Source organism: Pan troglodytes, chromosome 11 (genome assembly GCF_028858775.2).
Source record: "Pan troglodytes isolate AG18354 chromosome 11, NHGRI_mPanTro3-v2.0_pri, whole genome shotgun sequence".
Taxonomy (NCBI): domain Eukaryota; kingdom Metazoa; phylum Chordata; class Mammalia; order Primates; family Hominidae; genus Pan; species Pan troglodytes.
In genome coordinates this window covers 38,674,789-38,696,149 of record NC_072409.2, presented here as the reverse complement: position 1 = coordinate 38,696,149, position 21,361 = coordinate 38,674,789, and the positions used below count along the sequence as shown (strand labels likewise).

General features: G+C 45.6%; 1 protein-coding gene across 4 annotated transcripts in view; it reads left to right on the top strand.

The window, feature by feature from the left end:
• Window positions 1–1,406: 1,406 nt before the first annotated feature.
• The window catches only part of NR4A3 (nuclear receptor subfamily 4 group A member 3), a 43,254-nt gene continuing 23,299 nt past the window's right edge, over window positions 1,407–21,361 (top strand). Inside the window, exons 1-5 of one of the 4 annotated variants that reach the window (XM_003951483.6) lie at window positions 1,407–2,008; window positions 5,251–5,424; window positions 7,660–8,612; window positions 12,309–12,438; window positions 12,902–13,074. In XM_003951483.6, coding sequence (XP_003951532.1) covers window positions 7,662–8,612; window positions 12,309–12,438; window positions 12,902–13,074 — 1,254 coding nt within the window. In that variant the 5' untranslated portion in view covers window positions 1,407–2,008; window positions 5,251–5,424; window positions 7,660–7,661. Of the gene's footprint in view, window positions 2,009–3,434; window positions 3,643–4,023; window positions 4,257–5,250; window positions 5,425–6,287; window positions 6,394–7,659; window positions 8,613–12,308; window positions 12,439–12,901; window positions 13,075–21,361 lie in introns of those variants that run through there. The other 3 variants (XM_063788450.1, XM_063788449.1, XM_063788448.1) reach the window with 3 other exon arrangements.

The following is a 21,361-nucleotide window of genomic DNA, read 5'->3' as shown; positions in this document are numbered from 1 at the left end:
GAAAGATATACATGCCATATTTACCTATATGTAGTTTGTTTTCAAGTTTCTGGTCCTAGCTCGAACCTTCTTCGATTCTGAAATGTGTGCTGTCTACAAAGGAATCTTGTATCTCCCCTCGGCGCAGCGCCCCCCGCCCCCGCCACACACACACAAATTGGGACAGGTCAAACATATAAAACGGTATTTGTGATTCAAGCGGACCACATGGGGACCACTCTATCTGCATTGTTTCACTCAAATATTTTCTCCTGTCCAAAAATTCATTTCTGAAAGAGACTGCGTTCACTCAGCAGCAACCTTTGGGACTAGGGGTCTTTAACTCTGATAAATTTTGTTTTCATCAAGAAATTTACACTTAAATTTATCATTTCCAGGAAGAAATTGCTCTCCTTCATACAGTCACCCAGGCTTTCGGCACACCATTTCATGACAAATGTGTCCCAGGAGACCAAAGCAAATCCCCTAGCGAGGGACTGACTAATAAATCCTGTTGATTGATTTCGAAATGTTTAATTTGGGAGATGTGGGCGGAGGGCATCTACAACCATCAAAAAGTGAAAGTGCTAGTTGAGAGTTCCATTTCTGACCCGGTGCTGGGGAGGAGGAATGATTTGCAATAGTCAGACCCGCTCAGCTGTTCAACACGTGTGTGTTTGTTTTACACACAGAGTAGTTTCTGCTGCAGCGCGCGTGTGCATGATGGATGTGCACTTCGCTGGGTTATAACGTGTCCAGTTAAGAAACCCACGCCGTACGTGTAAAGAAATCAAACCTTATCCCCGGAACCATCTGCATCCCTGTGTGAAACACGCACCCAGTAAATGATGCGGGGAGGGGGGATTAGCCTGGGCGCAGAGGACCGGAGCAACGTAAACAGCTTTAGAACCTCTGCAAGAGGAAAGTGCAGCTGCACCTCAGGGCGTCTTCGGGCTGGTGCCAGACGCCTTCTGCACCGGCTGCCAGGTCACTGGAGCTGGTCAGAAGCTGGCTGGCGGAGCCTTCCCTTTTGGAAGAGCTGTCCTCTCCCTTACCCCCCTCCCCCTGGCTCCGTGCCTCGGGGCAGCCTCGGAGGCGCGCCAGCAGCACTCCTCCAACTCTACTCCACCCGAGCCTGACAGCTGGGCGGTCCCGCCTGACCCGTGGGCAGGCCGCTGCACCCTCCCGCAGACGCACGCCCTGGCGAGCGGTTCCGCTGCAAAAGGGATGGCACCGTGAGTCCGAGAAGCCCCCAGGCCGGGGCCGGCCGTGCGGCGGAGTTTCCATTGTGCGGCCGTGCGACTGGCCGAGGAAAGCGCGCGCGCGCGCGCACACGAACACACACACCCTCCCTCGCACACGCGGAACCGGCTAGGCCAGGGGAGGGAGGAGGAGGGTGACGTAGCGTCCCATGGCGTCACATTGACGTCTCGCATTCCAGGCACTCTATGGAGAGGCCGCTAGGGCTCCTGTGGCATAAATGACGTGCCGAGAGAGCGAGCGAACGCGCAGCCGGGAGAGCGGAGTCTCCTGCCTCCCGCCCCCCACCCCTCCAGCTCCTGCTCCTCCTCCGCTCCCCATACACAGACGCGCTCACACCCGCTCCCTCACTCGCACACACAGACACAAGCGCGCACACAGGCTCCGCACACACACTTCGCTCTCCCGCGCGCTCACACCCCTCGTGCCCTGAGCCCTTGCCGGTGCAGCGCGGCACCGCAGCTGGACGCCCCTCCCGGGCTCACTTTGCAACGCTGACGGTGCCGGCAGTGGCCGTGGAGGTGGGAACAGCGGCGGCATCCTCCCCCCTGGTCACAGCCCAAGCCAGGACGCCCGCGGAACCTCTCGGCTGTGCTCTCCCATGAGTCGGGATCGCAGCATCCCCCACCAGCCGCTCACCGCCTCCGGGAGCCGCTGGGCTTGTACACCGCAGCCCTTCCGGGACAGCAGCTGTGACTCCCCCCCAGTGCAGATTTCGGGACAGCTCTCTAGAAACTCGCTCTAAAGACGGAACCGCCACAGCACTCAAGTACGTATGAGATTCGCCCAGTTAATAAGGGGACTTGCTAAAAAAGTTGGCTTGCTGGGAAGCGTCGCTCCTGAAATTGACAACTTTGAGTGTGGGGTTCCCTCCCCTGACCTTGCCGCCCGGCTCCGGCTTTGCTAGCCCAGCGGCCCGTAGGTTCTGATCTGAAACTTTTCCCCTGTAGTGGGCCCGCGGGGATCTCTGGAGCTCGTGGGATTCCTCCCCCCACTCGAAGAGGCGAAAAGCCTCTAACAAAGGGGAGGACCGGGATTTGTGCTATAGCGGCTCCAGCGATGTAATTCAGGGTATTTCGGCTCTAGTTGTCATGGTAATGATGCTCTCGGCGGCGGCGGCGGCGGCAGCGGCAGCGGCAGGGAGTTGCAGCTCCGGTGATGAACGGCAGTAATTTTCCTGCCTTTTAAGTAGGATTGAAAATAGGAGCTCTGGTGGGTCCAAGTAAATGTTGCTAATGGTGGCACCGAGCTGGTTCTCTGGAAGGAAGCTTAGGAGGGAAGGGCCTAGGCAGCGACGGCCAGAGTTTGCAGACGCACTCGGAGGACCTCAGGAAAGAGGGCGTAATTGTAGGAATGTGGCTTATTGTATTGAAATGAGCCTGGGGTTCCACTAGGCACGTCTGCCTGGCGTCGCTGACATGCCGGTTTACACTTTTCCCTTAGGAGGTAAATCGGGTGTAATTGGCGACTCCCGCACACTGACACGTGTGGGGACGGTGTCCCTCTCTTCTGGACGTTGGCTCGGTGTGGGAAAGGCATGCTTTTTCACTGACAGAACTCGCGCTTTTGGAGAAGTTGCTCCGAGTGTTTTACTCTTAGTAGAAATGAAAGTTCTCGGTGGTGAGACCAGAGCGGTCATGCGAGCGCAGCCTGCGGAGACTGACTTCCAAAGGCACCTCTCCAACCTGTTGGAAGCCTCGGGGCAGTGGTGAGGAAGAACGCATTTGTCCCTTGATTTCCAAAAACGTTCTTGGAGATTGCCTTTTATTTATTTATGCGTCCGGATTCTCCAGAGGGAAGAGCTGCGAGGAGTTAGTAATCAGAAATGTCGGGCTGTGATCCCAGGGCCTTGTGGTGCTGGGAGAGAAGAACAGGGAGCCGTCATTCCATCGCGAGTCCAGTGCCGGATCTCCTTTTCCCACGACCGGGAAATATTTTATAGAATCAAGTTAGGGAAAGAAAAAGCTGCCTAACGTGGCTAATGGGCACAATGAATGAAGTTACTTTATTCGAGTTATTTTCGCTGAACAAGATGCTCGCAGAGTTAGTACCAAAGCCTCCTTAGGCCACAGCAACCTCCACGTCCGCTCCGCCCCCCACCCCCCGGCACCCATCCACCCCGTTCCCTGGGACCGTGCGCTCACAGAAATTCTTCCCCGCGGTTTGTCTAGTCTCCCTCGGTCTTTCTGAGAATCTCAGTCTTTCCCTTTCTGTCAGTCTCTCCCTCGCTCCTCTTGCCCCCGCCCAACCTCCGCCCCCGCTCCCCAGGGTTGGAAACTCCGCAGAGGAGCCCCGGTCACAATGGTGCGTTTCACGGTTTCCTCCACACACTTCACCACCGGGAGGGGAACACGGGGGTGTTCCTTTCGTCTGCCCACGAGAAAGAAAGGGGCTTTGACAGAGGTAGTTATTTCTTCCTAATTTACAACCCCAAGGCTCTGTGCTCCCGGCCCCGGCGGCCGCAAGCCGGAGCGGCGGAACGTGTTTCCAGGCACTGAGGCTTTGCCTAGGTAACCGGCCGTTTGTGGGGTGGAGAGAGCGGCGGGGCGCTGGGCTGGGCTGGAGGAAAGGCTGTGTGGGTCCCTCCCGCGAACGCTGGGCGCTCGAGGGGAACTCCTTCGTTGGGGAGAGGCGGTCCCCGCCCACCCGAGTTCTGAGGCCTCCTCTCAGAGAACGACTCCGCTTGAAAGGCCCTCAGGGAATGCGGGACGGGAATGCGGGCACCCACTGAAGGGGCGGGTGGGGGATTGCTGGAGACCCCCATTGAAGATGCGGGGAGACGGGAAGCACGTGCTACAGCCGTGGGAAGATCCGCTTCTACCCGCGCTACATCGAGCGCAAGCTTTCCGTCCGAGCAGCTCCAGCTGGGGCTGGGGGTGGCAAGGGAATCCCCCATTTCCTGGTCGTCGAGGGTTTCCTGGACCTGGGAGCCCCAAGTCCCTTTCTCTCTTCCTGCAGGCAAGCCCCGGGCTCAGGGGCGCCAGGAGATGACCCTCGTGGCCCCGCGCACCTCGGAGGTTTTTGGTTTGGTTTAATTTGGGGTTTTTCGGTCCATGTTCCCACTCTTCGAGCTGCGCCCACCCCGGGCAAAGGGGGCGCTATAGGCCGGAGTTTGGGCACCCAGTTCCTTCCCTGAGGCCTGCTGAGCTGCGCTTTCAGCTACAAAGTTTCGCTGAGGCTGTGCGCTGAGACGCTGGTCCCGGAGCTGCGCTCGGCGCCCTCAGGAATGTGACCCGCTAGGCCGCTGGGTGGCCAGGAGCCTCCAAGCCGCCCACCCTCGAAGACACCGCCCTCTGGGTGCAGGGGACCTGCCTCCGCTCGTCCCATCAGCCGCTAACGCCGTCCGCTTCGTCCTCTTGCTTCCAGCGCCAGCCTTCTCATCGCTGTGCCCTTTTGTTTGCTTGACCCCTGGCCCTCGAAACTCGCGGCTAATAGAAGCGAAGCTCCATTAGCATTTAGAATGAAAAGCGCAGACTTTCTTAATTCCTCGGGGCATTCATGCATTCGTTCCGGACCTTGTGCATTTCCTATGCAACGTGTAAAATTTGTATTTGAGGGTTGGGGGCGGGCGGAGCTGGAAAATGGCTTTTTTCCGCTGGTGAACTGACCCCCCGTATTCGGGCGGAGCTCGTTCCTCAAGTGTTCTGCTTTCTTTGGTTTTCCTGACTTCGTAAGCTCGGAATCAGTTGTGGGGGCAGAGAGATCAATTTCTGGGCAATAACAGGCTGCGCGTTTTTTTTTTTAGCCTCGGTTTTGGTGCCACAAAACGGTGGTAGGCGCAGTGGGTTCCAACAACCTTTCCTCGGCTTCCCCGAGGCCGTGTGATGCTTCTTGCCCAGGGGGACTCCTGTACCATTAATCACCCTTAATTTTACGATAATTCTTTGTAATTAATGTAACATTTCTAGAGGTTGCCAACCAATTCCCCCAGTCCCCAATGCGCCCAGCCCGGGCCGTAGTGACCCATCCTGGTCTCACTGTGACCTATGTCCTCTTTCACCGTGCCTGTAGAGCCCACTGCGGAAGAGGGCAGCCCGGCAAGCCCGGGCCCTGAGCCTGGACCCTTAGCGGTGCCGGGCAGCACTGCCGGCGCTTCGCCTCGCCGGACGTCCGCTCCTCCTACACTCTCAGCCTCCGCTGGAGAGACCCCCAGCCCCACCATTCAGCGCGCAAGATACCCTCCAGGTAGGTCCGAAGGCAAGACCCTTTTCTCCTCCCTGGCTGAGGGAAGTGGGTGGGGGAACCACACACTCGGCGGGCAGCGTGGTCGACCTGCCCAGTGCCAGGACAGTGACTGCTGGCCGCGAATTTCACAACACAGGTGGCTTCCTCACAGGAAGCTCCTCTGTATACCACACCCTGTTGCTACTGAGTGGAGCAGCCAAATTAAATTAAGCTTGCATTGCTCAAAATTAATTTTCCTAAGAGAAATACAAATACACCAATAGATTAGGGTATTTTATACATTTTTAATTTCATTTTTGCTCTTCTTTTATAGCCAGTGTGCACATGTAAGAGTTATGGAATCACTTAGAGCAATACTGAGCATTTTCATTTATATAAAACCCAAATCATTTGGGTGCAGAAGTTTGGATGATTGAAGCTCAGAGGGAAGGAGAAAAGCATTTGAGCTGAAAACCAAAGAGTAAATTTGAGTTTGGCAAAAGAACAGATTGCACGTTTGGTTTGTACCACCTCTTTACAAATTTGTTAAAGGAATACTAGGTGCCAAGCCTGTGTGGGCACCATAGATAATGCAGATAAATAGAATACAATCCCAGCAAGTTCATCTTCTAGCTAGAAACCTCAGAAAGACACAAATAAGAGCAGTAAAAAGGGATTGGCCGGAAAGAATGACAGAAAAGAGTAATGGAGAAATCCTAGAGGTGCTGAAGGGAGAAGGAGAATAGATCAAAGATCAGGCAGTGTTCTTTCTTTTAAATGATTAGCCTTTCATTTCATCCCAACAACTGGACAGCAAGATAAGTAACTGGACTTCAAACTAGTGAGTGTATTTTTAAGGCCCTGCTTGTTAAAGAAAGGCTTGAACTGGCCTCTCCTCATCACTGCTTCTTCCAACAGGCCCTCATCACCTTTTTTCAAGTCAAGATTTCATCCCATACATGCATGACTCAATCAGATTTGGAAATGTGGGTAAGAGAAAGATGTCAAAGGAAATGTGAAGTATTCACTTCTCTATTAGTCACACCTTTTACACCATAGACTCCAAAGAGGCGTTAAGCACCTGGTTTTCCTTTGGCTCAGAAAAACCAACCACCAGAAACCGCCGTTTTTTTACCATTTATATTTAGCCATAAAGAAAGAAAAATAATTAGATAAATCATCCACTACATCCAATAATTCTCAGAGCCTTCTCACTCAGTTCAGCCTCTCTGAACAATAGTAAGCACCCTGGATACCAGCCACTTTGGGGGCAACATAGTCAAACTGGCAGAGAAATCAAGACTATTGAGAAACTGCTTTTTTTCATGGGTACTAATTCTAGTGTCATAAGGAAATACCTATACTAACTTGCCTATTATGATAGTTATAAACTGTTATCACAAAACAGTCACTGATATGTTTTATTAGTTAGAATTGGGATATATATGTGTGTGTGTGTGTGTGTGTGTGTATGTATATATATATATATATATATATATATATATATATATATATATATATGGGTGGGTGTTTTGTTGCAGCTGCTGATCTTTTTCTTTGCAGATGGTACAAACTCCCCCGAGTCAATTCCCTGGGCCTATGTCCCCACCTAGCTGACTGAAGTTATCAACAGGGGTCCAGTTTGTGCAGGCTGCTAGCCCTATTGGAGGAGTGGGGAGGAGGTGGGAGAAAGCAACCACAACGTGTGTGGGCAGCCTCAATTGGCACTCATAAAATGTTAGAATGTCAGCTCTCTCCCTTGGCCACTAAATCTCTCACAGGGTAGTTTTTCTTGCCTAACTCAGGTTTACAAATCAATGTGTATGCCTTGGGGGACCAATGGCCTCTTTCCTCCCAAATAAACCACTGGCTTTCTCTTTGTCCCCCTAGGTTATAGCTAAGGAGCCCACTCCAATTAGTTTATAGGATTCAAAGCCTCTTTTTAAAAACATCTCTGAGCTTATGAGGAAAGACTTCAAGTTTCCCAAATCTAGTGGAGGACAGGGCAAGGGAGGAAAGATAGGTACAGGAGTCCACAGGAGGCCAGGTTTTGGCACCCCTTTGTCAGGAATTCAGCTTCCTTACTAGGGATGAAGAAAATAAGTGTGGGGCTTTGTGTCTATGCTACCAGAAGGAGGAGAGGATGACACTTCCTCTCTGTTTCCCAGATTAGAGAACAGTGAACCCAATGCTGCCTGTTGGCTAGAAAACAAGTGTTAACTTGCTTCTGAGAGACCCTTTTCTCTGTCCCTGCAGATATGCCCTGCGTCCAAGCCCAATATAGCCCTTCGCCTCCAGGTTCCAGTTATGCGGCGCAGACATACAGCTCGGAATACACCACGGAGATCATGAACCCCGACTACACCAAGCTGACCATGGACCTTGGCAGCACTGAGATCACGGCTACAGCCACCACGTCCCTGCCCAGCATCAGTACCTTCGTGGAGGGCTACTCGAGCAACTACGAACTCAAGCCCTCTTGCGTGTACCAAATGCAGCGGCCCTTGATCAAAGTGGAGGAGGGGCGGGCGCCCAGCTACCATCACCATCACCACCACCACCACCACCACCACCATCATCACCAGCAGCAGCATCAGCAGCCATCCATTCCTCCAGCCTCCAGCCCGGAGGACGAGGTGCTGCCCAGCACCTCCATGTACTTCAAGCAGTCCCCACCGTCCACCCCCACCACGCCGGCCTTCCCCCCGCAGGCGGGGGCGTTATGGGACGAGGCACTGCCCTCGGCGCCCGGCTGCATCGCGCCCGGCCCGCTGCTGGACCCGCCGATGAAGGCGGTCCCCACGGTGGCCGGCGCGCGCTTCCCGCTCTTCCACTTCAAGCCCTCGCCGCCGCATCCCCCCGCGCCCAGCCCGGCCGGCGGCCACCACCTCGGCTACGACCCGACGGCCGCTGCCGCGCTCAGCCTGCCGCTGGGAGCCGCAGCCGCCGCGGGCAGCCAGGCCGCCGCGCTTGAGGGCCACCCGTACGGGCTGCCGCTGGCCAAGAGGGCGGCCCCGCTGGCTTTCCCGCCTCTCGGTCTCACGCCCTCCCCTACCGCGTCCAGCCTGCTGGGCGAGAGTCCCAGCCTGCCGTCGCCGCCCAACAGGAGCTCGTCGTCTGGCGAGGGCACGTGTGCCGTGTGCGGGGACAACGCCGCCTGCCAGCACTACGGCGTGCGAACCTGCGAGGGCTGCAAGGGCTTTTTCAAGGTGAGCGCACGCCGCCCCCTCCCCTCCGCACCCAGCCCCCTCACTGAAGGGAGCTTCTAAGTGAGTGTAGGAGCATCCTTGTTCTTCCCGGTTTGAGAGCTGTAATCGGCACATCATGCTTTCCTACAGCCCTTCCTAGCACCTTCACATCCATTTTCTCAGGGGCTTTCTACTGAGGTCCATGTGCAGCAGGCCACCCCAGACGGACTCCGGGGGTCCGTGAACCTCCTGGCCTGACACTACCCTATGAACATTTTTCTGGAGAGCTTTCAGCAGAGTCTTAAAAGGACCTGTGACTTCGAAAATGCAAAAACCTCATTGCTTTGTCTGTCCATCCAGGGTGTCTGAGGGGATAGTGTGTGCGTACCAAGCCCTGGACATTTGTGTCTCATTTAATCCTTACAGTAAGAGCTGGGGCTCTAGAGTCAGACACATCTAAGATTGAATTCTGGCCACTCACTAGCTATTTTTAGTAACAGTGTTTTAAAACAGTGTTTTAATTTTCTTTGTTTTGTAGATGAGGATGTTGAGGTTTGAAGAGGTTAATCAGCTGCCTCAGGACACACCTTCAGAGAAGGGAGATGGAGGCAGGATGCCAACCCACGTTTGCGTGACCCCAAAGTCCACTCCCTTTTCACAGCTCTGCAGCTCTAGGAGACAGGGACAACTGTCTTCTTCTATGGAAAGAGCTGCCTCTTTCCATAGAAGATAGAACTTGGGGTCTTGTGTCCTCTAGGAACCTTTCCCTACCTCTGTATCACATGCGGTGCCAGGTGTAGACATAATTGATTCCCTCATAGGCCTAACGGAGAAATTTTACAGTGGGAGGGCCATCAGCCTCCCCCATATTTTACCCACGAGGAAGCTGAGGCCTGGAGCGGTGAAGCCTTATGCAGGCTGTAAGCAGTGATTTAACTGCCCATGGGATGTTTCCAGCTGATTTGTCCTGACTCCTGAGTTCAGTGTTATTTCTGCCACTTAGGGAAAAGACCTTGCTCTTTTGCTGTGCTACCTTTTGCTGTTGACTCCCAGACTTTATCAGACACTTACTTCTGTGCCATCCTTCTCACTCCTCACCCCACTGGCCATTATTTCAGTCATTTACAAACCCACACAAATTATTCCTTATCCTCTAGTGCTGGACAGGGTAGAAAGGAAGAGAAAGCAGGATGCTGACTGGGTAACTTGGATTTGGGAGGCCAATAGGATATATCTGGGAGTACACCAGAATTGGTGAGAAAAGACTCAAATAGAAGACCTTGATCTTCCACCTTCCAATTGTATCATGTTGTGCATGACACTTCATTCTAAGCCTGTTTCCCTATCAATGAATAAAACTCAGAGAAGAGCTGTGTATTCAATGAGATAAAAATATATATGAAAGTGCTTTATAATCTTTAAAGAGCTGTACAAATAGTTCATTATTAAACAAAAGCTATAAAGTTTTGTAAAAATGCACATTTGTGGAGGGATATACATAGCAACAAGCAACAATTATTTTTGATCTTCAGATTGTAAATATCACTACCTGAATTCTGCAGAGAAATGAGAAAATGTTTGGGGAAAGACTGCAATACGTTAAGTGCCCTACAGATATTTGGGATTATGATGTTTTAAATGCAGAATCTTGGTCATTTTATTTATTTTTTAGCCACTGAGTTTGGCCATTTTTTGTTTTAACTACTCAAGCTTTATCAGAGCTACTTTCAAGTAACTGCATTCCTTTAGCAGATTTGATTTTTACAGGATTTCAGTGGAAAATGCTGAAGGACAGTGAAACTGGCAGCAGAAAGGGGGAAAGAAAAAAACAAGAATTATGAATAATCTACAAATATAATTATCTCTAAATAATGGAGAGTTGACCAAAATACCAGAGTGGTAATACATTCTGAGTCTAGAAATGTCAATTAAGTGTTCCCCAACAGCTTCTCTTTTCTGCAGCAATCCCTCGAAAACAAATCTATACTTGAAAGGGTGGGGGCAAGATGGGGGAGAATCACCCCACAGAACTGTTAATTAAGGGAACCGGAGCAGGTTTTACCCAGTGGCTTTCTACCATTAAATTGAGTTCTTTAAAAATGTGACATGAAGTGCAGTTAATGATAGGAATTCGGTGATTGAACCATAATGATCTCTCCCTGTCCTTAAACACAAATGTAGGGAAGGCTTCAGGTTATTGGGAAAATGTATACCTGAAGCAAAATGCCATCAGCACTCAAATTGGCATAAAGCCTTGAGGATGATGGCAAGAAATAGAGTGTTAGAAATTACTGCATGTTCAATGAAAGCTTTATTCAGGAAACACACGTTTCCTACCCTTACAGACTGCTAAGAATTTAAATGCTGGAACCTCAGAAGTATGCCTGTGTTTCAGAATTTTGCATTTTAAACTAAAATCACCTACTATGGCGGGGGAAACATGTCTTTGACTTGAGATAGGTTGGCTTTGTTATATTAAGTTTTATATAAGCAATCTAGAAACTATCCCCTAAAATGAAATTAAAAGGTAACAGGGTAAAACTGAAACACGGGGGTTGAGAATGACTGGAAGTAAATGTTAAAAAGCAAATCTAGATGTTTGAACACAAAATAGATCAGAAAGCCCAAGTTACCTGGATTTATTTTCTTTTTTTTTTTTAATGCAGCCCAGGCTTCCCAAATAAATTTCAACTTTCTGCTCTATTTGGAGTTGTATAGATCCAGGTAATTTCTGAACAGTTTCACCCTAAGTGGTAAAAATACGTTCATTTGCACAAATGTTTTCAATTTAAAAAGTAAGCATTTGTTTAAATTTGGAGGATGAAATATGTTTCTTTCTCCATGTGTCATTTCCAAATTATATGGATTCTGAAAAATACAACATCATTTTTCTATCCAACCTTAAGTTTTATGACTTTTTTTACAATATGGTTACTGTGTCTATGTCAATAGACATTTATGAAATGACCTATTAATAGGAATTTTCACTGAAAATATATGGCTGTCATATATCTTTCTTTGTCTCATTTTTCGTTTGTCCCTTGGGGTTTTTTGTTTTCTTCCTTGGATATAATAATGATTCGTAATAACTACTTTTAAGATTTTGCTTTGAAAAATCAGGAATGGACTGTTTATCATATATGGTCTTTAAAGATAAAATAAGCTATACAGGCTGATTAAGTTAATTTTTTTGCATTAAAACATTATTTCCTATATGTTTTAATTAGAAAAATCCTGATTTTGCTTTTTATGATTTCATCTCTGTTGGGTAACAAAGCCAGTTACTGTGATATTTGACTTACAATAGTGATAGCAAACAAAGTACATCCCAGATAATTTTGATTTTATTTTAATAAGGTCAGCAATAATCAGGGGAGTGGAACAAGTAGAAAATTGTTCCCAAAGGGATATTAAAAGTGGAGATAATCTAATTCTCCAAGGTATGATATGTTGACCTGGTAATTTCAGATATGATTTTATCATTCAGAGTTGGGTGTCTCCTGAGACTTGCTTTAGAACAATCCGAGATGATTTCCATTGTCAGCAGCTAACACTAATAAAATTGTTTTTCCTGCAGGCTAGCGTTTTAGGAAATTAAATTTATCGAATTATACGAATTGCACTGTCGCTTTTCACATTGTAATTAAAATACATCTTGTCAGGTCCTACCTCTTTCCAGAAACTATCAGTTGACTATCTTGTATTATATTTTCTCAGAGAACAGTGCAGAAAAATGCAAAATATGTTTGCCTGGCAAATAAAAACTGCCCAGTAGACAAGAGACGTCGAAACCGATGTCAGTACTGTCGATTTCAGAAGTGTCTCAGTGTTGGAATGGTAAAAGAAGGTATGGATATAATGCTTTTTACCCAGTTTGCTTATACATATTATCAGAAATCAGTGAAAAAAAGTTAATATTTACATTGGGATGGTGAATTTTTCTAGTTCCTTTTTCCTTTCAACATTTTATTTTTATCATATATATCTACATTTTAAAATAACTGAGGACTATTTATTCTAATTTCTCAAAATTAACAGAGGACTTGTATACATACATCTTTGTTCTATTTAAGAAGGAGACTTTTAGGGCTAATTCATTACCAAATGTAAATATCGGTGGCTTTTATGCTGCTTGTTTCAACTCTCATGAAATCATTGTGTGAATATTATTCCAAACTTATTACCACTTTTAAATGGTTGGTCTCATTAATGATTGCTCAACTGTAATGTGTTTTTATTCCTTTTTGCGATTTATGGTCATTCATTCCATAATCTTTGAAGATTGTTTTCTTTGTCTCTTTTGGCATCAGTTGTCCGTACAGATAGTCTGAAAGGGAGGAGAGGTCGTCTGCCTTCCAAACCAAAGAGCCCATTACAACAGGAACCTTCTCAGCCCTCTCCACCTTCTCCTCCAATCTGCATGATGAATGCCCTTGTCCGAGCTTTAACAGACTCAACACCCAGAGATCTTGATTATTCCAGAGTAAGTTTTACGATTTCCTGCTTTCAAATGAATGATCAGGGTCTCTATTTATGGCTACTAGTAATAAGAGTTGATTGAATGATTTTGTGTCTGGCACCATGTTAGACAGTTTTCATACTTTTTCTATATTTCTCGCTTCATTTAGCAATTCAGTGCATCCATTGCAGCAAATAATTTTTGCCTTATTGAATCTCTAAATGCCTTAACAAGTGACCCTGACAGTGCTGCACCTGTCATACACATTGTTGCAGGATTCCTGGTGGTTGTGCCAATGAAAATCTGCACAGACAAACTACAATTTGTAGATTTATCTCGTGATCTAGACAAAGTGACTACTGTTTTTTTTCATATTGTGTTCAAACCATCTGGGTGAGCCTCAAGTTATTACTAAGCAGTTTATCCAATTGCATCAGCATTGATTGACCTGCTGCTTATTCAGAGGGATTAGACCATTGGTGGAGAGAAGCGAGCTCTGGCTGTGACATCAGTTGTCAGGAGAACTGGGATGGAACGCCACCTCTGCTACTTCCTGCCTGTGTCACCTGGTTCCTGCTTTTGGCTCTCTCCTGCCTACAGTGGAAATGACTACAATATTTAACCTCAGAGGGGTGTTCTGAACACCAGTCACACAAGAATGATGGTTGTGAAAATGTTTTTAAGACCATAAATGACGATTGGTGTTGTTATAGTTAAGTCAACCAAAACATACCAACATTTTTATTTCATATGGGATATAGTAAAATCCCATCAGTCTGAACCCTGCAAATTCCTCAAAATTTAGATAACACAGAGAAGAACCATGAGAAATGATTTTCTGAGCAAATGAATAAACAGCTCTGTAAGGCAATTTCTTTAAAGGACTTAGAAAACTAAACTTCTAGCAAAACAGGGTCTCAATGAAGAGGGAAGAGAAGGAAAAAAATATCACAATTATTGAGCAGTTTCTATATGCTAGACATTGTGGTACATTATCTCATTTAATCCTTTAAACCACCATGAATTGTAGGAATCATTATCCCTCCTACTTGAAGGAAAACAAAAACAAAAACAAAAAACCTTAGAAACACAGCTTGCACTCAGATAAAGAAATACCAGTCCAGAGGCCCCCAGTCAGTTGATCTGTCTTGGTGGCTACTACCAAACTGCCCTCCCCAGGTCTAATCAGTGTTTCAAGCTTCTGGCTGAATGGCTGGCAAACAGTGTGAGTGTGTCCCTGCTATGTGCCCTTCTCCTTAGGTTGCAGTGTTGATAGAAATGATTAGTGTACCTGCTGTGATCCTCTTTCCCTCTTCCCCACCCTCATTATAGGCTGCGAAGCCTCCTCTCTGCACCTGATAACAAAACGTCATATGAGAAGCATGGTAGATCCTTAGCATCAAAGGTTGAGGACCCTTATTCTGATTATAAGTAGTGGCTCTTGACTACAATCAAGTCTCAAATAATAGTGTAAGAGAATAAAGCAGAATAATAAGACTAAGTTAACAGTTTAGGCTTCTTTGGAATCATGCGGGCCTAGATGAAAATCCCAACACTGTCCTTTACTAGCTAAGTGACCTTGAGCAACTGATTACACCCTTTGATGCCTCAGTTTTCTCCTCTGTGTTGTGGGGTAATAGTAATATCTACTTCCTGGGGTTGTTCGTGAAGATTAATTAACAATTATACTTGTCAAAGCTTTAGCACAGTGCCCTGTATGTTATTTCCTTGGCCAAACTTTCTTACTCTGCCATTTGTTCAATGTCCTAATGAGCATGAACACTACACATTAGGTATCATGCAGAACACTCTAAAGATAAGTATTATGATCTCTATTTCACAGATAAGGAAATTTAAACTGGGAGAGGCTAAAGGGCTGACTTGCCCAAGGTCACTGAGCTAATATGCAGCAGAGACAGAATTAGGAGCCAAGTATATTAAGAGCCAAGTGTATTGAACCTAAAATCTGGGCTCCTAAATACCAAGCTTCACTGCCTCTCTGGTTCCAGTGAGAGTGGGTGCTAGAAAAGTATTCAGGAATGAAGAGTTCTCCTCCCAGAAGCACCCTGGCCTCTCCAAAGGCAGTTCATCTGAATTAGTGAAGCTTCTTAGCACTGCCTAGGCTAAGGCTATAGCACACAATCTGACATTGCTCCAGGGCATTTGAAAGCACAATAGATGGTCAGTACAGATAATTTAGGCCTCAAAAGTAATTTTTTGGCCCCAAATTATCCAATTATCAGTCTACATGGCCTAATTAGTCATTCAATGGCAAACCTTTCCCAGCACTTTGAGTTGTCCCAGCTGGGAACTGTCCCCACACTGAAAAATCAATCTAGTGTGTTTGCTTGCCTCTGCACCATTCAGTCTGTTAGTCTAGAGTCATCATCCTCATCAACAAACATTTATCCAATTTAATTGTTAGCTTTGTCCAAAATAGCAGATTGACCATGCCAGAGCCTGGGTCACATTGGTACTACCTTTGGGGCCTGGCTCAATTTTGCAAAGCATATTTATTTTAATTGCATTATTTTGGAATCAGGTTGAACCTCATAACTTGGATTCCCCTGCTTTTAGATAGCATTACACAATTATCAAAAATTGGACCCAAATCAACTAAATTAAAAGACTTTTTAAAAATACAGTGAGTTTTCATCAAAAACTTGGATGAAAGCATAAGAGCATGCTGATCACATTTGCAAATGACAGAAAGCTGGGAGGGATCGCTAATATGATGGATGTCAGTATCAACATTCAGAGTGATCTCGACAGGTTGGAACAGGAAGGGCTGAAACCATCACAAAGAAAGTTAACAAAAATAAATCTGAAGCTCAGCATTTAGAATTTAAACAAATGGGAGAGCCTTGGCAAAGTGGTTCATGTTAAGAAGATCTGGGGAGTTTATTCCATATACACTCAAAATGAACCAACAAAGAACGTGTGTGGTAGAAGGGAGGAATGCCACATTACCTTCAGCTGCAGTAGTAGGAGTATGGGCAGACCCAAGTTGATGATGGTTGCATGGACTCTGTCCTGTCAGACTGTTCTTCGTAGATCCAGTTCTAAGCTGGGATTTACTGTTTCTGGGAACTTGTAATGGATGATTGGGGGAAACAGAAATATGTAGGCAAGAAGGGAAAAGATTTGGTGAAATTGGGTCACTCTTTTGCCCTATGGCAAAAAGAACTATTCTCCCAAAGACAGATCTAGAGAGAGGAGGGGGGCCTCTTCCCGCTCACTTGTCTGATAACAAGTGTTGGCCATACTAGCTGCTGTGGAAGTGTGAGTTCATCAACACAGGGAGTAATTAAGGTAGTTTTAGTTTTAGCTTTTTGGGGAACCCCCATACTGTTTTCCATAATGGCTATACTAATTTACATTCCCATCAGCAGTATATGAGCGCTCCCCTTTCTCTACATTCTCACCAGCATTTATTTTTTGTCTTTTTAATAATAATCATTCTGGGGTGAGATGATATGTCCTTGTGGTTTGGATTTGCATCTTCCTGTTGATTTGTGATGTTGAGCATTTTTAAACATACCTGTTGGCTATTTCTGTCTTGTTTTGAAAAATGTCTATTTAGGTTTTTAATCTATTTTTAAATAGATTTTTTTTCTGCTATTGAGTTGAATTCCTTATATATTCTGGTTATTAATCCCTTGTCGGATGGATAGTTTGCAAAATTTTCTCCCATTCTGTAGTATTTCACTTTTTAAATTGTTTCCTTTGCTGACCATCACATATATTCTTACATAATTTCACTTAAGACTCCAGCTCTGTGTGGTATTATTTATGGTTTGAGTAATTTCCTTAATAATGTCATTCACTGAAATTCGATTTTCATAATACCTTCCTTCTTAAAGTTTTACATATACAAATTCATAAAACTGGAGAGACCTTGGGATCATCTAATCCAAGTCCCATATTTTCAGAAGAGTAAATTAAGGTTTAAAGGGATTAACTGGCTTGCCTAATGTCGGTGACAGAGTAGAGGACAAAATCCAGATCTCATCACTCAATAGGTTTCTATTTCATCATACTGTCACTTCTATTTAATGACAATTTATTATATTTTTGAACATATAAACTTTATTAAATATTTTTAAATTACAATAATAGTAATATATATCCATTGGGGTTTTTTTTAAAGGCAACCATTTACAAGTGGATAAAATGAAAAATGAAAGTCTCTACTTCATTTATAGCTGCCCGATCCCACTCCTTAGCAGTGTTTCAGTGTGTATCCATAATTTATTACATTATAAATAAGAATTTGCCCTGTCAAGTTTGAGAGTTGATTTGAGCCCTACAATTTATTAAAGATGCTAGCTTCCCCCAGTGAGTCAGGTCAATAGAGAAAGGAGGAAATGTGTTGCCAGCCCAGTATGTTTTAATCTTCATGTACTAGCATGTGTTCCTTTAAGGTAGTAAGTGAGCAGTTTTCTCCATTTGTGGGAATGGGAGGCGGAGGGGTTTTGTTCCAAGTCACAGAGGAAATGAATGTTTTAGAGGCCAGAAAGAGCTCCTGAGTTCTGTGAAGCATTCCTGGCTCTGGGACCTTCAGTTCTCCTTTGGGCCAAACTTCTCTCCCTCAGAAGTGAGCTCAGATCATTGTACATCAGTGCAGTCAAAACATGTCACGTTTGATTTGTCTCTCCTCAAAATGTTTCTGTTCTCTGCACCACAGTTGCTTTTAATTTAGCAATACAAGTATGTATAGATACTGGGATTAACTTCAGAGCCTGCATAATTACTAATGAGAAAACATACTTAGTGTCCTCATTAGTTGATCATTTCAAGTATTTTTCAGCATACTAGGATGTTTTCTGGTAATCAGTGCCACTTAACGGAGTAACAGACTTGCAAATACGAGAGGTGCTGCTCAAATAAAACCAGGCACCAGCAAATGGCATTTAAATGTGTTCACAAGATAGCCTATGAAACAATGTGGCTTAAGACACGTTAGATCTACAAGGTAAACAGAATGAAGCTGCAAAAAGAGTGGTTTCATGAAGCATCTCAGAAGACCCTCTCAAATTGTTACCAATTCACCAGATGATTTCACGCCAGTTCCTGCCCCTCTGTGGGCCAGTTTCCTGATCCAAATGGTAAAGAGATTAAGCTAAATTCATTCCCATTATCTCCTCCAGGCTTCTCATTCCCTGATACTCTGACCATAATATTAATAACTGCTATAGTTCCACTATGAGTACAGGTCAGCATTTCCTAAAACATGGTGCCCAGAGCGCTCCTACGAGAAAGAGGTGGGGTGTTTGCTTTAAAATGCAGATTCCCAGGCCATACCCACTCAGACATACTGAATCAGAACTGGGAAGAAGGAGAGGCAGGCAAAAATCTGTACTTTAAAAAGTGCCATTGGATGATTCTTTGGCACACTAAGGTTTGAGAACCATCGATATAGTTTATAATAACAACTCAATTTTACCTTGAATTTTCCAGCTTTTCCTGGGGTTGAGAAGGGATGAGCAATAGAGATATAAATTTTCCTGAAAGCAATCAATTCATTTAACAAATACTTACTGAATGGCTGCTAGGTAGTAGGCACTGTTCCAGGGCAATGGACACGTTGCTGAACAAGACAAAGCCCTTATCCACATGAACCTTACGTACCAGTAAAGGAGAAAAAGAGTAAACAAATATACAATTGCAGTGATGTCATTGGTGGGAGGAGAGGAATTTTTTGCTTTTTGCTTTTTGGAGTGGGGGCATAGAGTTAGATCAGAAAAGAAAAAATTGGGGGGAAAATATATTCATTGCCAATTTTTAAAATGTCACTTTTTAAAGTGTAAGAACCTAAGAATATGTATACATAGTTTGACTTATACAATGATCACATCTAAAATTTTTAGAGCTATAGTTGAGAAAAGTAACATTTTAAGGGGAGAAAAACGTGTCCTTAGCATAGTCTACATATTTAGCCAGGGCTGAAAGTGAGATAGAGTAAATATTAGATTCCACTCTGCTATTAAAGCCTCACATCACTAATTTTTGAGGGGTGGTGTTTTCCATGGGTCTCACTTAATTTCCACACAAATATCTCATTTGGGGCCTGGGCTATTGCTGAAGTCTGACTTGTATAGCTGTGTTACTGCCATATGAAACATACAGACCCATTTTAGTTTACATAATATCCATTGCTGTTGTTTGCAGCTCTAGATTCCCATTCTAGGTGCTTTAGAGAAACCTTCCTTAGGCATTGGCTGTCAGTAAATGTAATACTGTGTCTTTGACTAGTGAGAAAGCCAGAGTTCTGACAGATCAATAACCCCTATAGGGTGGAAAAAAATTAGTATAAACAGGAAAAAAGTTCATTTAAAAAAATCTTTTTGCATTTGACCTATGTTCGATTGGCATGATCAGTAAGCAAATATTTCTAGATTTTCTTTGTCAAACCCCAAACCTACTTAGCCCAGAGACAGAGCAATCAATGTAGGGCAGCAGAGACACAGAGCTGGGAGTCCAGTCCTTCCAACTCTAGGACCAGTATTCATTGGGTGAGGTTTTCCTAAACTGGTAGCCCAGGCAGAGAAAAAATCTAAAACGTTTTGTTCCGTTCCTTTACATCTTATGTCCAATAGAGGAGATTTTTCTTTTCCTCCAGCATTGGATGCTGACCCTCCAGTCACCCCCAAGTTACTGGTGGCTCAGGCTGAATTCACTTTGGCTCCAAAATTCTGAGACTTGGACCAAAACCACTGCAGGTGAAGCCCAGAGGATCTGGCTGGAGCCTGGCAGGCTGGGCCGGCTGGCTTTCCTTCTTGCTGGGCTCCATTGGAGAAAAGTACACACACAGGGTGGGCAGGGACTTCACTTCCCTGTGTGCAGAAGGCATGAAATGTGAGCCCAGCAGGAGCAGAAGCCTGCAGAGGACCCTGGGTGAAAGCTACACACTTTGATGGATTCTGAACAAATATTGGAAGCAGAGAGATTGTTGAGTTGTGAGCCATGGATTCAGGGGAGTCAGTGCAGGAGGTAGCTGTCAGATCCATTCTCAGGGGAAACTATTCATTCTTTAGTCTTTTTCTCTCTCCCACTATTTTAAAACAAAATAATGCTGAATCAGTGTCAAGTTCCAGGCAATAACATCATACCTGGTGTGATTTAGCAATATTTAGAATCATTTAATGCAAGAGCCAGAAGTAATCTTAGGGATCAGGTAGTCCACTTTATTCCTGTTCCAGAGGCTGAAACTGACTCAGAGAGGTTAAATGCCTTGTCTAGAACTGCACAGCAAGTCAGCGCAGAGCCTGGATGAGGACCCCATGACCTGCTGCTTGGTCCAACACACTTTCCTTTACTCCCACTCATTTGGGAGTTTCACAAGTAGCTCCCTCAGCTTTTGAAAGGGAGGATCTGCCCTGAATTTCATTCTGCTCTTGGAGAGCCTGTGGAATTATTAAATAAATTCATAAATAAGGAGAAAATAAAAAAGAGGAAAGTTAATTCCCTTTTCCCCACTCTCTTCCAGTTAAGAGTCTGTGTGCTGGTGGGGCGCGGTGGCTGACGCCTGTAATTCCAGCACTTTGGGAGGCCAAGGCAGGTGGATCACAAGGTCAGGAGTTAGAGACCATCCTGTCCAACATGGTAAAACCCTGTCTCTACTAAAAATACAAAAATTAGCTGGGCGTGTTGGTGTGCGCCTGTAGTCCCAGCTACTCGGGAGGCTGAGGCAGGAGACTCGCTTGAACCCGGGAGGCAGAGGTTGCAGTGAGCCAAAATCATGCCACTGTACTCCAGCCTGGCAACAGAGCAAGACTCCGTCTCCAAAAAAAAAAAAAAAAAAAAAGGAGGAGGTAGTGGCAAGTGTCTATGACATAGGATCGTGCCACCATGCTTCCTTCTCCTGGACTTTGCTCCCATGGTCTATTACAACACAGAATATTCAGGACTTCATAGAATCCCAGGCATTGTGTAGGATTGTTGGGAACAGAGAAGCCAGGGCTCTGAACTGGACCAGATGTTATAGGATCTTAGAACATCAGGGCTGAAAGTCAAAAACTTTCTACTTCAACCCATTCCATTTCATAAATATGGAAGCTGAGGGATGGTGATTATTTCAGACATCATAACTGTTATCAGTATCATCACTGTCATTTGTTAATCATGTACTATATATCAGGCCCTTTACATATGTTATCACATTTAATCATCACAACAAAATTTTGAGGAAGGCCAGGGATGGTACACATGGTAATCCCAGCAGAGATTGTAGGGAGGTCCAGCCAGGCGGATCGTTTAAGCCCAGGAGTTCAAGACCAGTGTAGGCAATATGGGAGTTCAAGACCTGCCT